Genomic DNA, 15,714 nt, shown 5'->3' on the forward strand with positions numbered 1-15,714 from the left:
TCAGGCTGACAGGCCTATAGTTCCCCGGATCCTCCTTCTGGCCCTTCTTGTACATGAGTGTCACATTGGCTAACCTCCAGTCCACTGGGACCTCCCCAGTTAGCCAGGACTGCTGGTAGATGATGGCAAGTGGCTTGGTGAGCACTTCCGCCAGCTCCCTCAGTAGCCTTGGGTGGATCCCATCCAGTCCCATAGACTTGTGGGTGTCTAAGTGGTGTAGCAGGTTGCTAACCTCTTCCCCATGGATTGCGGGAACTTCATTCTGCTCCCCGTCCCTATCTTCCAGCTCAGGGGGCTGGATACCTGGAGAACAACTGGTCTTACCATTAAAGACTGAGGCAAAAAAGGCATTAAGTACGTCAGCCTTTTCCTCATCCTTTGTCACTATGCTTCCCCTCGCATCCAGTAAGGAATGAAGACCTCCTTAGCCCTCCTTTTGTCACTACTATATTTACAGAAACATTTTTTGTCATCTTTTATGGCTGTTGCCAGGTTAATATCCACAGCTGAATAGTTTACATGCACCATCTGTCCCAGAGAGCAAGTAGGTGCTTGCACTGTAATTTGCACTTCACAGAATCACAGAATGATAGGGGTTGGAAGGGACCTCTGGAGATCATGTATAGTCCAAACCCCCGCCGACAGAGCAGGTTCACCTAGAGCAGGTTGCACAGGAATGCATCCAGGCGAGTTTTGAATACCTCCAGAGAAGGAGACTCCACAACCTCTCTGGGCAGCTTGTTCCAGTGCTCTGCCACCCTCAAAGTAAAGAAGTTCCTCCTCATGTTTAGATGGAACTTCCTATGATCAAGTTTGTGTCCATTACCTCTCGTCCTGTCACTGGGCACCACTGAAAAAAGACTGGCCCCATCCTCCTGGCACCCACCCCATAAGTGTTTATAAGCATTAATGAGATCCCCCTCAGTCTTTTCTTCTCCAGACTAAAAAGACCCAAGTCCCTCAGCGTTTCCTCATAAGAAAGTTGTTCTGGTCCCCTAATCATCTTTGTAGCCCTTTGCTGTACCCCCTCCAGCAGCTCCCTGTCCTTCTTGAACCGGGGAGCCCAGAACTGGACACAGTACTCCAGATGCAGCCTCACCAGGGCAGAGTAGAGGGGGAGGATAACCTTCCTCGACCTGCTTGCCACACTCTTCTTGATGCACCCCAGGATGCCATTGGCCTTCTTGGCCACAAGGGCACATTGCTGGATCCTGGTCATCCTGTTGTCCACCAGGACTCCCAGGTCCCTTTCCACAGAGCTGCTCTCCAGCAGGTCAGCCCCTAACCTGTACTGATGCATGAGGTTATTCTTCCCCAGGTGCAGTACCCTACACTTGCCTTTATTGAATTTCTAAGGTTCCTCTCTGCCCAACTCTCCAGCCTGTCCAGGTCATGCTGAATGGCAGCACAGCCTTCCGGTGTGTCCGCCACTCCTCCCAGTTTTGTGTCATCAAACTTAACAGAGCTCAATGTAGTTTGTACTTACCCCAGTCTAGTGAGATTGTAGAATTAGGTACTTCTGGCTATACTCCCTCCTCTCTTAACCAGAAACAGCTGTGCCTTGTACAGGAAGAGCCAAAAGGCTCTTTAACCAAATAAAATGGGGACAAAGGGGAAGGAGGAGGAAGCGTGGCCAGTACAATTTTCAGGACACACAGATTCATGATAACCTAGGTGTGAGTCCGCTGTCAAGCATTTTACCTTCATTTTCAAAGCAGCTAATGAGGTTCAGAAAAGAGTAAGTTTCATGAGTTTGAGAACAGGGACACCAGAAGCTGCAATGCCTGTGGCAGAGACAAAGACATAAAAAATTTAAATCTTGCAGCTTAGTACATATTTTTGTTTCTAATCCTGAAATACTAGGAGCCCCATAACAAGAACCTAAGTGAACCCAAGTTCAAGGTAACACATTAAGGTGAGAAAACAAAGACTTTCAAATAGAAATAAGAGACTTAGCGACTTTAAATTTGTTACTCTGATCTCAATACTCCTCAAAGACTGAATAGATTTGGAGGGAAGACTAATCAAGGACACCAAGATAAATGCAGAGCATTTGTATCATAGATAGGTCACCTTAGAATCATTTTTAGTGGGTAAGCTTCTAAGATATTACTTACAGGATAGTCAAATTTATCTGTTCTGTTTCTAGCTAGGTACTTGTTAACTGGCAGTAACAGGGATGAGTAAGAGTATTAATGCCTCCTCTTTACCCAGATCCTTGACTGAGAGAGGAGTTGTCTGGATGAAGTTAGGCAATTTCTGGAAAGAGATTGTTTCATTTAGCGCTAGAACATTGAACTAGAACAGAGTGTATGATCAAGCCACTAACGGGCAATGCTGGGTTGATCATCCTACTAGACAGTAGCTGGATTTGTTGGCCAAAATAAATCTGAAAAGGAGTATATGCAACAGAAAAAAAGAGCAAAGTCATACACTTACAGACCAATAATGAGAGTTTTTTCTCTAATTATCTGCTTAAATCAGAGACAAGTCTCTTATGTTGCAGAAAAGTGATGCACAACTGACTTCTAAAACAGTGGCTTTCTAGGTAGCATTAGGCAGGTTTTTCATTATCTTCAGTGGAGATAGTGATATATTAGTACCTTTGAACAGGAACTGTAAGACCTTACTTGGAACTCTGTGCAATTTGCCACTAAAAAGTTGATCCTAAGCTGGGAAAGATAGAGAACTACTACTAGAAGTAGGGGTGTATTCTTGCAAGGGAAGATTGTGAAGAAACCAGTTACTTTCTCATTTTTAGCCTGGGCGGGGGGGGAAAGGAAGCAAAACTCTTCAATATACTTGAGGCAAATATCAGGAAAAGAGAAGACCTAAGTGCCAATAGTACTCTTTGCAAGATTAAAGAATTTTGCAATGCTCACAAAGTAGTGAAGAAACAACCTTCTGATACCCAGTCCATGAACTGGAGAAACATGGAGTAGACATTCAGTTGTCCTTTCTTGCCAAGACATCTGTTACGTGGTCATCAGTTACTGCAGATGTCTGGACTATGACTCAGCTGGGCCTATTCCAGACCTGTGCCTGTCTTCTTCCACATACCCATCCTCATGGTCTACAGCAGTTTGTGTTGGCATTCAGTTGCAAGGAGGCTCTTCACACCTCACAAGAGTCATGGACGAAGGCAAGTACAAACCCAGGCTTCACCGGATGATGCAGCAACTAAATGCCTCCAAAGTGCAGTATTGCTAGTCTCACAAGTATTTGGGTAGTACTGTATCAGGCATCCCTGGCATAACAAGACTACTGTTTTTAATACGCAGAGGAAGTTCACAGTTAGTCATTTGTGTAGAGACACAAGATTCACGGACGCACAACTCATTACCATAGAAGTGAGGGTGAGAACAATACTTAAGTAACAGTCAAGTGTGTCTGGGCCACTATACTGGGGTGAAGGGAAGGAGGGAGTTTCACATTAACGGATCAGGAGGCTTTCTGCGAGCACACAGCTCCTTCCTACAAGCTATACAGCTTTCTCCCTGCTCCCAAAGCTGAGGCAGGAAATGCAAGTGGCAACTCTTTTGCCCAGCCCTCCAACATACAACTTGCTACTGAGCAGCTTCCCTAGTGTTTGCATTTATCTTAACCAATCTAAACCAGAGAAGAGCTCTGGAAGGGACCTCAGGAAGTCCTTTAGTCCAGGCCTCTATCCCCGTTCAGCACACATACTGGGTGTCAGTCTATTACAACAGGCTAGCAACACTTGTTCTTAGGTCTCCAGTGACTCACCTCATTACTTCTGCAGCACTGCCCTGAGAGTTTGATCATGTCTGATTTAATTATCCCATCAATTCAATTTACACCTGTTATTCCTTATATTCCGTTTCCAGAGCAAGAAGTCAGATAGTTACCTATCCTACAGTAGCCTTTAGTTATCCATATGGCTGCTTAGCTTGAAAACAGAATACTGAAAGGTGGTGCAGTTGGTAGATTTTCTGCTTCTCAGTCCTTTCTCTTCACATTCAACTATTTGCTTCTCACCTGGGTTGGAGATCCAGACTACCTCTCCTAAATGGAAAGCCAGTCTCATTGCAAGTCTTGTACACTCTTCTGTTTAAATATCTAGAGAGGATATTTGCCTTTTCACAACACCATGACACTGAGTCACATTTGTCTGGTGTTCAGCTTCGACCTCCAGTTCCTTTTTCACCTAAACAGTTCTTCCCCTTCCCCTCCATTTTCCACTTCTGCTGTTAGTCACTGCTGCCTTCACACGAAGCATTTCTCTCTTGTACCGTGCCCCTTTTTCCCCCCTGGGCTATTTCAGGTTGTCAAGAACCTTGCAAATTCTCAGTCTGTCCTCCAGTGCACATGGAGTCCCTCCCAACTTCATGTTATCTAAAAGTTTAATAAACAAATTAAGTAAGTCCACCTCTGTTCCGCAAGACAGTTTCAAATTCCAATCAAATAAAAAAAATTTTTCCATCAGAACATTTAAGCTTTTGCCAAATCTTTATGCAATGCATTTTTGGAGATACTGGGCCAGACCGTATCAAATTCAAATGGAGGCAGAAACAGACATTTGCAGTAATGACAATTTTAGTGAGAATACCTGATGGGGTCTAGATTGTATTTATTCAGTCAGATGTTTCTGCATCTGCCTGCTTCTCTCTCACATATATTTTAACCTCTGCAAGAAGGTGTTTGTTGCAACAGATATAGTGTAATGCAAAGCAGAGTGCAAAACTCAGAGCTAATAATGCAGAGATGGCTCCTGCCTCAAGAAGTTGCCTCTGATTCATTACAGGGAATGAGGAGATAAATCTGACTGACTGGGAACGCAGCAACCATGGCGGGCCTCTGCAAGGCTCAGGTAGTGCCTAACCACGCACAACCTCTCCAGGCACCAAAACCAACACAAGCTGGTACCTTGTTTCATACACAAGAAATAAACAGCAAAGGTAATTTGCACCAAAAGGGACTTGCAGGGCAGTTATGAAATAGAAAGGTAATGAGAAGACAGCGCTATCCCCCAGTCGCTCTGTGGAAGCAGCCGGGCTCTCCACGGCTGAGGGGAGGGCTGGCTACCAACAGCCTGAGCTGTAGGAACAGGGAAAGGAGAGCCCAGAGCAAGTGGGAAGCGGTCTGGAAGAATGGCCCAAACAAGCAGTGCCAAATCCCTTCTCAACACCTTTTTTGTTGAAAGGACACTATGGAAAGTCATGGCTTTTGCTCCCTGTAGCCCTGCCCAGCCATGGGCTCTGCTGAGCCAGGCCCACATCCCAATCTGGCCTTGGCCTGTCCCCATGGAGGTGCCCAATGCCCAGAGCTGGAGCTGCCCCAGTGCCCTCGGCTGCCCTGCTCACGGCCGGGGCAGCGGGACAGGCCCTGGCTGACAGGCCCCCATAACGCCCAGCCCCCAGGGAGCCCCCAGGCCCCATGGGGCACAGTGACAGAGGGCTGCTGTAGAGGTCTGACAAGCTGGTTTAGACCATCTCTGATGTCAGTTTAAGTGTGAGTCATTACCCAGTAGTACAGAAGCAGATGAAGAAAAGCCTTTTTTGAGAGGGTCATTCCTTATTTATCAAGTACAACCCCGTCAAGTGGAAAGAGCAGGATGTCGTTTACTCCAAAACCCATCACTCTTTTCCCAATGGGGAAGATTTGTGATACGCTTAAAGCCGCCTCCTTTCCTTACCCTTAAAAGAAAGGGCTGAGACTATTTGCAGCAATGTAAGCACCATGAGAGTAGCTACAGATCACTCAAAGGCACTCCAAGTCTTACTGCTTAATCTCAAAGCCAATGACAAGAGGGAATTAATGCAGATCTTACAAATATAAACCTTCAGATGTTGTCTTTTACTTCACCTCAAACCAACCAATAACTATGTCACAGGACAAGTTTATAAGTAAGGAATAACTGTTATGGCCAAGCAACAAGGAAAAAAGTCTTCAGTTTAAGGAGGTCTTGTCATTTAGTGATCCCATTCAGGAATACAGTCCAGCAAGCTAGAAGCCTTTTGAAAAGCTAAATAGTAATTTATATCCACATATGTATTTGTATGCATAATGCAACATATCCAGCATGACAGATGCAAAAGCATCTTACATTTTTCAAGATCATCTTGGCTTGGGGTGAGGGATTCCCAAAGGTGGTTCATTTTCGCTAGGCCACTGCAGCAAGCAAAGGTTTACGAACCACCACTCTGCCCTCTGGGGAAGGCTGGCCACCTCTTGCCTTGCAGTCCAGTTGAACTGTTTTCCCTGTACTGGGGCAGAGTAAGTAAAACTAGATCCCCATCCCAAATGCCATAACCCATACACATAAGTGCATACATGTATGAGTTTCAATACATATAACCTCTTTGAAGTAGTTTTTCTGGGCATGAACTGACAAGATTACCATTGCTGAAGCCCTGTATCAGCAGGGTGTATCCAGCAGCAGACAACACCACAACATCAATGGGAATAGCCACATGCCCACAGCTACACGCTGACCCCAGACTGCACACCTACAAGTGCTACCCACTGGGAAGTTAGCCAGCGTCTACCTTACAAAAAAAGCAGACATGACTATACACACTGGATAGGAAAGTCACGGTTGTGGAAAGTCTAAGTAACTTGAAGAAAGATATTCTCATTTTTTTCTCCAATTTAATCTTTCATACACACCCACCTCTCTGACATATGTAATCAGAGATTAATCACAGTTATAACAGCAGCTGCTTTAAGTCTTTTTGCTGCTTTTTCTTCAATAGAAATATCACTTCCATTTGTGCCCACTGATGGGCTCACTGATCTTTTATCTCAGTCCAGTAATCTTCCTGTCCAACACACAGCTAATTCCTCCCATCCATACAGACATACACAATATTCTTTGCTTCTGTGTCTCCTGTGTATCCCTCTCTGACACGATTCTTGCATCCTTACAGTGTGCCTTATCGACTACACTTCAGTTTGCCCAGTTTTCAACTGCACAGCTATAGCTTTGTATTGCTTGCTGAATGGAAGTTGCTTCAGTTTATGCTTTGTCCTTAATGGCAAATACAGTTTGTCAATACAGGTCATACGAATCCCTCATGCTGTCCAAGAAAGAAGAATCAAAAGCATGTTTTCTATCATGTGCCATTAATACCAGTTGCCTTCACAGAAATCAGGAGATAATCCAGGAGTAATTTACACAGAGCCAAAATAAGCTAAGGAGCCTTCCAAGCCTATTTCCCTGCAGTACCTCAAATTAAGGAGCTCTGGCTTTGTTTAAAAGATCCACTCAGTTATGTGTCTGTTCATCTTCAGATAGAGCCAATGACTGATTAACATCCTGTTCTTTAAGAAATATGAAGTGGGAGCTTGGATAAGCTCCTAGAAAGGATGCCTTGCCACAAGGAAGGGAGACGTCAAATGCTAGTATTCTCATGCATTTGTCTTAGCCATGCATTCCTTTTGAGTCCATCTGTTCTGTTTTCTAATAACATGCCCAATTTTTGGCAGTATTCTGAATGATGAGGTATTTTAGGGATTATACTCCACTGACCTCTAGTTAAGATGTGTAGTTGTATCCACGATTACCTTCCCTTTGGGAAGCACCTTATATTTCCAAACTGCTAAATCCATCTACTCCAAAATTTTGGAAGCTTGAGCATGGGAGGGAAACAAAACACCTACATGAACAAGAACACCTAAGAGAAATTTTCAGCTTCTTTTAAGTCCATGGCATCCAGGACAGCTTCCTGTGACCCAGCAGTCTCTACAGAATTAGCAAGTCAACTCCACTATTAGCATCCTCATTAGACTCAGAGAGGCTAATTTCTTCTCCATGTTGACTTAAAGGTATGCAGACAAGGAAATTGTTTGCTGTACTGTTTCTGTGATATTGACAAAAGGGCATGAGTAGCTGTGGGAACTAATCTACTTCTTTTAAATGACCCCATCAATACCTGCAAGGGGAAAAGACTCATTTTATGCAGTAACAGATACAGGAGTAAATATGCTTTTTCTCTGTAAAAGGCTAGACGGTGACTATGGAGAAAACCTGGATCTGCAGTGCTTCTAGACTTTCACGTCTCGAGTACTGACCAAAACTGGTTCTCTGTATAAAAGCATAGAACAAACTTCATGGAAAAAACTGTTATCAACACTAGGTTATTCCCCAAATGCAAGTTTAATAGCAGAGGTATGGGCAAAGGAAGGAAGAGAACACGGATAGCCAAGTTGCACTAAATTTTAGACTCAATAAGGCTGTCATGTCATGCACTTAATTCACTTCAGTGATGATGGAAGCAGGAAAATGTGCTCTAAACCCAGTAAAACCACCTGAAAAGTACATTTAGATTTCGTAAGACGGATGTGATATTAAACCTTTGCATAATTCACTTATTTAGCAAAACTTCAAACCTTTAAGTCATCGTATAAAGGCTCTGTGAAGTAGTAGTGCACATCTTTGTGATGTATTTATCATATCTTCCTAGAAGTGTTGTGATGCTGTCATTATAAGTAATTTCTACTTAGAATGCAAGAACAGATTATACAGATATGCAATTTTTTCCAGTGTTTTCCACTGTTATGCAAGTCAAAAGCAGCTAAAAGTAAGCAAGAACAAGTCACATCAGCAGCACCTTATCCACTTACAGTCAGAGAATTTGGCCCAGATATTTCTGAAGCAGAATCTGCCATAAGCGACTAAGTAGCATTCATAGCTTTTCTTCCACCTCTGGAATCTTTTAAGTATTGACCTCAATCTAATAAGACTAAAGCCTTCAAATCCTATTCAGGACTTGACACTGTTAGATGGTGGCATGTACCTGGCCCTCTTTTATGGCCCAGCCTGACCCAAGAGCTCTTCTTCCAGGCTCCCTGCTGCTGGAATGCTGCCTTCCCATCTGCCTTTCCACACTTGTGGGAAGAGTATGTGCATTGGATCTCCCCCTACATCCTGCAAAGTCTTTCCACAACTCTCCACCCAGTTACGATTATAGCCATTCAAATAACAGCTACAAGCCTTTCTCCCCTTACCTGTACCACTTTCCTCTCTTTTGATTATTTAACTGAATTGTTTAGCTCTGCTAAAACTATTTAGAACACAGGTCAAATGAATATCTACATGCTATATCGATATATATTGTATTGTATGGTTCACTGGAGACTAGCTTGAAGGAACTAAATTCATTTTGCTTATTTAGCATTCATAAAATAACAACACTACTGAAAAAAATCCAATCAAGAGTGAAGCCTTATCAGCTGACATGCAAACAGACACTTGTGATTAAACATTTGAAAAGCCTTTTTTACTGTGAGGGCAGTCACAACCTGGAATTTAAAGTTGTGCCTTGCTTCCTTAACTTTAGCTGGAACGTGCATGCTCATTTCATCTCTAACATAACACACCCTCCCTTGTGCAGGAGATCATCTCTGATGTGGCAGCCATGATGGAATAAATGACTGTTTCCCATAACCTGGTTCTTCTGGAAAAGAACATTATAATTAAAAAAAAATACTAAAAACTACTTTAAATATTCATTTAAACCTCTTCAAGGTGAGAAGGAGAGCCTGATTGCTAGACATGGTCTATGCAACTTCTCCCTCAGCGCATGCTGTTCTACTGCAGCATGTTCTTCAAAGATGGTAACTTCCAGCACATTTAGCGTTTCAGAGAAATACTCTGGAAATCCATAAAAAGATAGTTACACTCTCTAAATGCAACTTGAAGAGGAGCTGCTATGCTCTTTCAGCAAGGAACGGTCTTAACATTTTGTCCTCGGGTCTAGGCTTAAGAACAGAGTTTGGAGGGCATAGAAAACAAAGAAAACAGTATTACCGATCGGCTGTAATTTTTATGACTTCAGCATTAACTTTTGCTCAAACTTCCCTGCTATTGCTGCCACCCTAAAACATTATCACTAACAATCGGAAGCACTCTTACATCTGAGGTCCAATTTTCTGATCGCTGAACTATATGGATAGAGGGAAGCATTGGACCCTAGGAACAGAACGCCAGCTACCCCAATTCAGGAACGTCAAGCTGCAGCAATACCGGGATATTTGCACCTTCTAAGAACCTCCACAAAAAAAAGACCAGAACCAATAGTGCCTCTATGTATTATGGAACATTTCCTGGCCAGATTACTGAGCTAACAAGGAAAGGCACCACCCAGAGCCACACTACCCTTGAAGGAAGGAAGGAAGAGCACACCAATTAAGACTGAGGCAGGAGCGACCAGAAATTAAGGGTTTGCATTGAATTACTGGAACTTACTAGCTTGTCACTAAAGTAATAATAGTTGCTCGCTCTCTTCATTTCAATTATGCTTTCCCTAGCCTAGCAGCAGCAATTTGTTCTCTTACTCTTTCTGCACTTCCACAACTAGCTCTGCCCTGCCCTCAGAGGAAGGGAAGCCAGAGGAACCCCAGCTATCCCTCCTTTCAGAATTGAAGTACTCTTTGGGCAGAGGTCAGACCTCCATTCCTAGGAGCCTATCTATTTGTAGGTTCACTTCCCAACAAATCAATTCTGCTTTCCCTTCACAGCGAGGTTTGGAGAGAACGAGAAGGGAAGATGCCAAAACACGCCTGGATCCAACATTTGATCATGGATGCCACCATGCTTTTAAAACACACGTGTTGACCTACCCACAGGCCTGCTGTAGCCAGGCGCTCTTTGTGAAGGGAAGGCATTTCAGCAACTGCCTCCAAGACCACCTGTCCACTACTCATATCCCAGTACCTCAGAACTCACATTACTGCTTTGATATTTGTGACAGGCACTTGAGCTCCCTTGTTTCCTCAACCTATTTTCATCAGAACTACACAATGCCACTAGTTATGAGTTTAACAATCAGGGCACCACAATATGGTTGGGATTTTTCTCAGCAACTAAAGAGAATGATTTTGCAGAGTAGCTTAACTGGAAATATCACAAAGTGCCAGCAAGCCATCTGTTCTAACCTCTGTGTTAAAGTTAACAACTATCTTGGATTTCCACAATGAAAGTCAGTTAAAGCTATTCATGGGGGTTTTTTTTCCCCTCTAGGGAGTCTAAGCACCCACTATTTTTATTAAATGGAACAGAAACAACACTAACCGGAGATCTCTGACAAAGGGGCAGAAAAAAGTCAGGAACACAAGCAGCACAGTGTTGCACAGTGATGCCATCCAGTCACTTGTCTCCTGACACAGAAGTCAATCCAGACCTTTCCCAGTTTGTCAGAACCTGACACACAGGCAAGGCAGGTGTCACCACACACACACATGCAGTGACTGACTGCAGATTGAGAACATACTGAACCATCTAACGCTGCCAGCAGCCCCCAGCACATCTGTGCCTCTAGTATATTTTTGAGTTGAAGTATCAGTTAGCCTGTCTGTGCTCAGGACTAATTCTAGGGATGGATACAATACTTTAAGACATCAGTTTAATAGTGAGGCTGGGGAAGGAAAGGCAGTATTGCATAATTTACTGAAAAAAAAAGAGAAAAGAAAAAAAGAGAAAAGGAAGTGATAGCATTTTCTACTTCTAGTTAAAAAGGCCACAAGAGTTTTGTAAGCAGCCTTTCATTTTTTTTTCTTGGGAGCTTTAGCTCATTCCCATTAACTAACTTAAACCTTTTTCTCCTCCATGCTTTCCCTTTCACAAAGGGGCAGTCTCCCAAACCAAACAGCTTGGCACTAGGTTTGATCCTAGTCTGATTCAAATATTTATATCCAGCACTGATGTAGCTGAAGTCTCATGAGACTTCAGTCCACAAGGACATTTGTTTTCTGGCATCAGATGATGTCAAGTACTTGCCACTAGGATTCTTCTCTTGAGATTTGACCAAAAGGCTGCACTTGGAAGTTGTGGTGCTAACCAAAGATAAGTTTTATCTCAGTCTCATGAAAACCTCTTCCTTTTAAGCTCAGAACCTAAAAAGAAAGGATTCTTACATCCAACATACCTGAACTGAGACTACAGTTTTGTTAGTGCTCTGTGTCTGACCCTGCATTTCTTGCTTGTACTCCATTAGTGACTGAAAGATGTGCTGTCACTGCAAGGGACAGCTGTCTTCACCTCAGTGAAGACTTACCTCAGCAGGTATGGATCCGAACTCATGGGTCAGAATGGTGTCCAATGAAGTGACAATGGTGCCAGTAAAAGCGTGCTTAGTGTGACTCCAATTATGACATATGCATGGCCTAAAACCAGCCGATCTACAAACTACAGTTACAGGAGCTTAGTTATATACAATGCTTGGAATTTGAGTAGTCAAAAAACCCATATGGTGGATGGTACATGTTTCACACATATCAAAGCACAGCACTAACTGAACTTCAGTCAAACCAAATCACCATGCTATGAACAGCATGCAGCATCTATCATCATCATGGTCAACAGAATGAAAAGGCAGCAACAACCTCTTCTCCATCTATTACTAGGAGGAAATATTCATAGCAATACCCATACACCTTCCTCAAGGGACATCTGCATCTATTTCTGACAACCATAAATCAGACTCCTTTATTTCAAAGGAAATAAGAATTCCTGATTTAATAGGTCATCAACTTAATTCTCTTCCAAAACAGCATTAAAACGCTAATCCCAGTTCTGGCTACATTAAAAAGGATATTGTTATAAAGTAATGACATGAAGAAATAAGCCAGCAAAGGCAGAGAAATTGATAATTGATGCTGAAATAGCATCACACCATGAAGCCTATAGTCCAGAACCTCATCTTAAATATGCTTATGAATAAGAATAATCAATAAAACTTGCAGAGTTCTTTAAAGAAGCACATCAGCTTGATACTTAAATATTTTGCAGTGTCTAGCTAATTCTAGAGGTAGATGCAACTTCTAGTTGCACACCTGGTGAGAAGCATGACAGAACTTTCTCTGGGCTCCAGTGCTAGCTCCACCTTACTCCCCCATCCCAAGCTGCTTCCTCAGGTAGGTTTCTACCTGTCCCACTGCACGAGTTTCAGCACACTACACCAAGTCTAGCAGCACTCTCTGTCTACCTTTTCATAGCAAAATGAAGGAATTAAACACTACACGAAAAAGCCCAGTGAAGACAAGCAATGTTAAGATGGGCAAGCCATCAGCTCAGCTGAGGATGACAGCAATCATCACATCCGGTTCTGAGATACAAATGTTTTATTTCACATCCCAGCTCTTCATAACCATTAATCTTTTTTAGCAAAGCCTTGCTACTACATAGTCAACTTGGTTGCTGAGGCCTGCGAACAGGTAAGTTATAACGGCTCTGTAGGAAAACCAGTGGTGCAACTTGCTGCACAAGACAGTCCACGGAGATCTCAGTGCTCTGCACTGCTGCTGTATGTCATGACATGTCAGTTCACCACTCTCTTGGTATTCACTCTGGCCAAAAGCCATGCAAGAAGGGTTAAGGTTAGGGACGGCTGCACAGAGGGAATCCCAGTCCCAGAGCTCTTTTGCACAGCACACAGCAGGTCACCCGCCATCGCCCAGATCCGCGGCTTTCCCCACCTGTAAGCAGGGACGAGGAGCCACCTGCCATACCTGAGCACAGCCAAACACGGGCCCTGCGCAGCATACCCTGCTCCGGGGGAAGCCTGCCCGCTTCCCGCGGGGATCCCCGGAGCTGCTGGCACCGCTACAGCGCCGGGGAGGGGATGCCTGTGACTAAGCACACGCGGCCTCCCCTCGCCCTCCCGCTCACTGCCTCGGCCAGGCTCTCCCCGCACCAGCGCGCCCGGCCCCGGGCACCAGCGGCCTGACAGCAGGGCCGTTCCCGGCAGGGCGCCGGGCAGGAGGCACCTGCCGTCCCCCCGTGAGGCCAGGGGCCGGGCACCAGCCCAGGGGCCGGGCACCAGCCCAGGCCGGCAGCCGGGCCCGCAGGGCTTCCCGCCCTGGCGCCGCCGGGCACGGCTGCGCCGCGACCCAGGCCTCGGCGGCGCGCTCCGGGCACCCCCCGCGGGCACTCCTGCTCCCAGGGGCCGCCCGGAGACGCCCGGCCCCGCCGCCCCCTGCCCCGGCAGCCCGCCCTCCGCCGTACCGCTGCCATCCTTGAAGCGAGGGGGTGGGACGTCTCGCAGCGAGCGGGTCCAGCCCCCCTTCTCCGCTTCCTCCTCCTCCTCCTCCTCCACGGGGCCGGGGCCGCCCGGGACGGCGCTGCCGCCGCTGCCGACCTGCCGCTGCCGCCGCCGCTCCGCCGGGGTGGCCGCCGCCCTGGGGGCGCGGCGTCGGGCCGCCCTGCCCCGCGCACCCGGCCCCTCCGCGCGCCCCTCGTCCTCCTCGTCGTCCTCCTCGTCCTGGGAAGAGGCGGCGGAGCGGGAGTCAGCCGAGGTGCTGTAGAAGGGGTTCCCGCTGCTGTCCTGGCCCGACTCCCCAAAGACGTCGTCGGAGATCTGCAGGCTCTCGTAGCGGGAGCGGGCCGCCTCCAGCAGCGACAGCGCCTTCCTCCGCGCCGGTCCGCCGCCGCCCTCCGCCATCATCTCGGCCGCCGCCAGCAGCCGCCCGCGCTCCCCTCCGCCCGGCTCGGCCGGGTCCTGCGGCCGCAGGCAACAGCCCAGCAGCAGGAGCGGCTCGGGCACGGCGGCGGGCAGGCAGGGAGTGCGGGGAGCCCCACCGCCGCCGCCGCCGGGGCTGAGCCCTGCCTCCCGCTCCCGCCCGCACCACCCGCCCCTGTGTGTGTGCAGGGACATGGGGGGAAGGAGCCAGCTCAACATCTCCAAGTACCACATCCAGCCAATTACCGCGGCAGTCCGCGCCCGGGAGGTGGGGTTATATGGGCGCCGCGGGCCAGCGCGGGCCGCCCACCGCCCGCCCCGCCGCCCGCCGCCGCCCCGCCCATTTAAAACCACAGCGCCGGCTGCGGCGGGGCCGCCGCTGCGCGCCGCCGCCGGAAGGGGGGTCCCTGCGCCGCGCCCGGCCCCGGCCCCGGCCCCGGCCCCGGCCCCGGCCCCGGCCCCGGCCCCGGCCCCGGCCCCGGCCCCGGCCCCGGCCCCGGCCCCGGCCCCGGCCCCGGCCCCGGCCCCGGCCCCGGCCGGAGCTGTCCGCCCGCCCGCGGTGCTGGAGCCGGCTAGGGCAGAGGCAGGAGCGCCAGCCTCGCTGCCTGCAGGCTCGTCGGTAGCGCCCGGCGTGCGGGGAGGGGGGTGAAGGGCTCCCGCGGGCAAGGGGCCGCCGGCGGGGGCTGGCTGTGGGGGCCCTCGCAGCCGGAGCCTCCCCAGAGAGAGGAAAGGTGCTGAGGTGGGGCCTGGGTGGGTCGGGGCCTCGACGGCGTGGCTGAGGCCTCACCAGCTCGTCATGGCTTCGTGTCAGGTGGGGGAGCGTGAGCAGGGACATGGCAGTCGGGGCCCTGACGTCGCTGCCCCAAAATAGGGCACAGCGCTGGGGCGGCCCTTGAAGCAAAGCAGGGAAGGTGCTGGAGCACAGGGCTGCAGGACACCTGGCACCTGGGCCCCACCAGCCAGGTGCTCTCTGGCTGCTGTGCCTGCCACCCGGCTCGGGCTCCGGGGAGGCTTTGCATGGGCCTGGGGTGCTGCGCATGCTCCTGCCCATTGCTGGATGCAGCACTGAGCACGATGCAGGTTGTGGGGCTGAGCACCTGCAGCGTGTGCTTTGGTTTCCTGGGCGAGTACGGTGTGAAGTAACCATTCTTCCAAAATTGCCGCTGACTTAAAAGCAACATGGCGGCACAAGAAAAATTAGGGAAGTGAAAATATCCATGCCATGACTGGGTTAGTTAAACATGATTCAGAAGTATCCCTGGAGTAGTCTAAGGATTTCATACAGCAGCTGAAG

At 47.9% G+C, this 15,714-nt stretch overlaps 1 protein-coding gene across 1 annotated transcript in view; it reads right to left on the minus strand.

Annotated features, from left to right (window-relative positions):
- Nucleotides 1-14,402, minus strand: part of PGBD5 (piggyBac transposable element derived 5) — a 68,416-nt gene extending 54,014 nt beyond the window's left edge. Inside the window, exons 1-2 of the mRNA XM_059835800.1 lie at nucleotides 14,194-14,402; nucleotides 13,967-14,082 (exon numbers count right to left, since the gene is read on the minus strand). Coding sequence (XP_059691783.1) covers nucleotides 13,967-14,082; nucleotides 14,194-14,402 — 325 coding nt within the window. The remainder of the gene's footprint in view (nucleotides 1-13,966; nucleotides 14,083-14,193) is intronic.
- Nucleotides 14,403-15,714: the final 1,312 nt, after the last annotated feature.

Source organism: Gavia stellata, chromosome 2 (genome assembly GCF_030936135.1).
Source record: "Gavia stellata isolate bGavSte3 chromosome 2, bGavSte3.hap2, whole genome shotgun sequence".
In the NCBI taxonomy this organism is placed as follows: domain Eukaryota; kingdom Metazoa; phylum Chordata; class Aves; order Gaviiformes; family Gaviidae; genus Gavia; species Gavia stellata.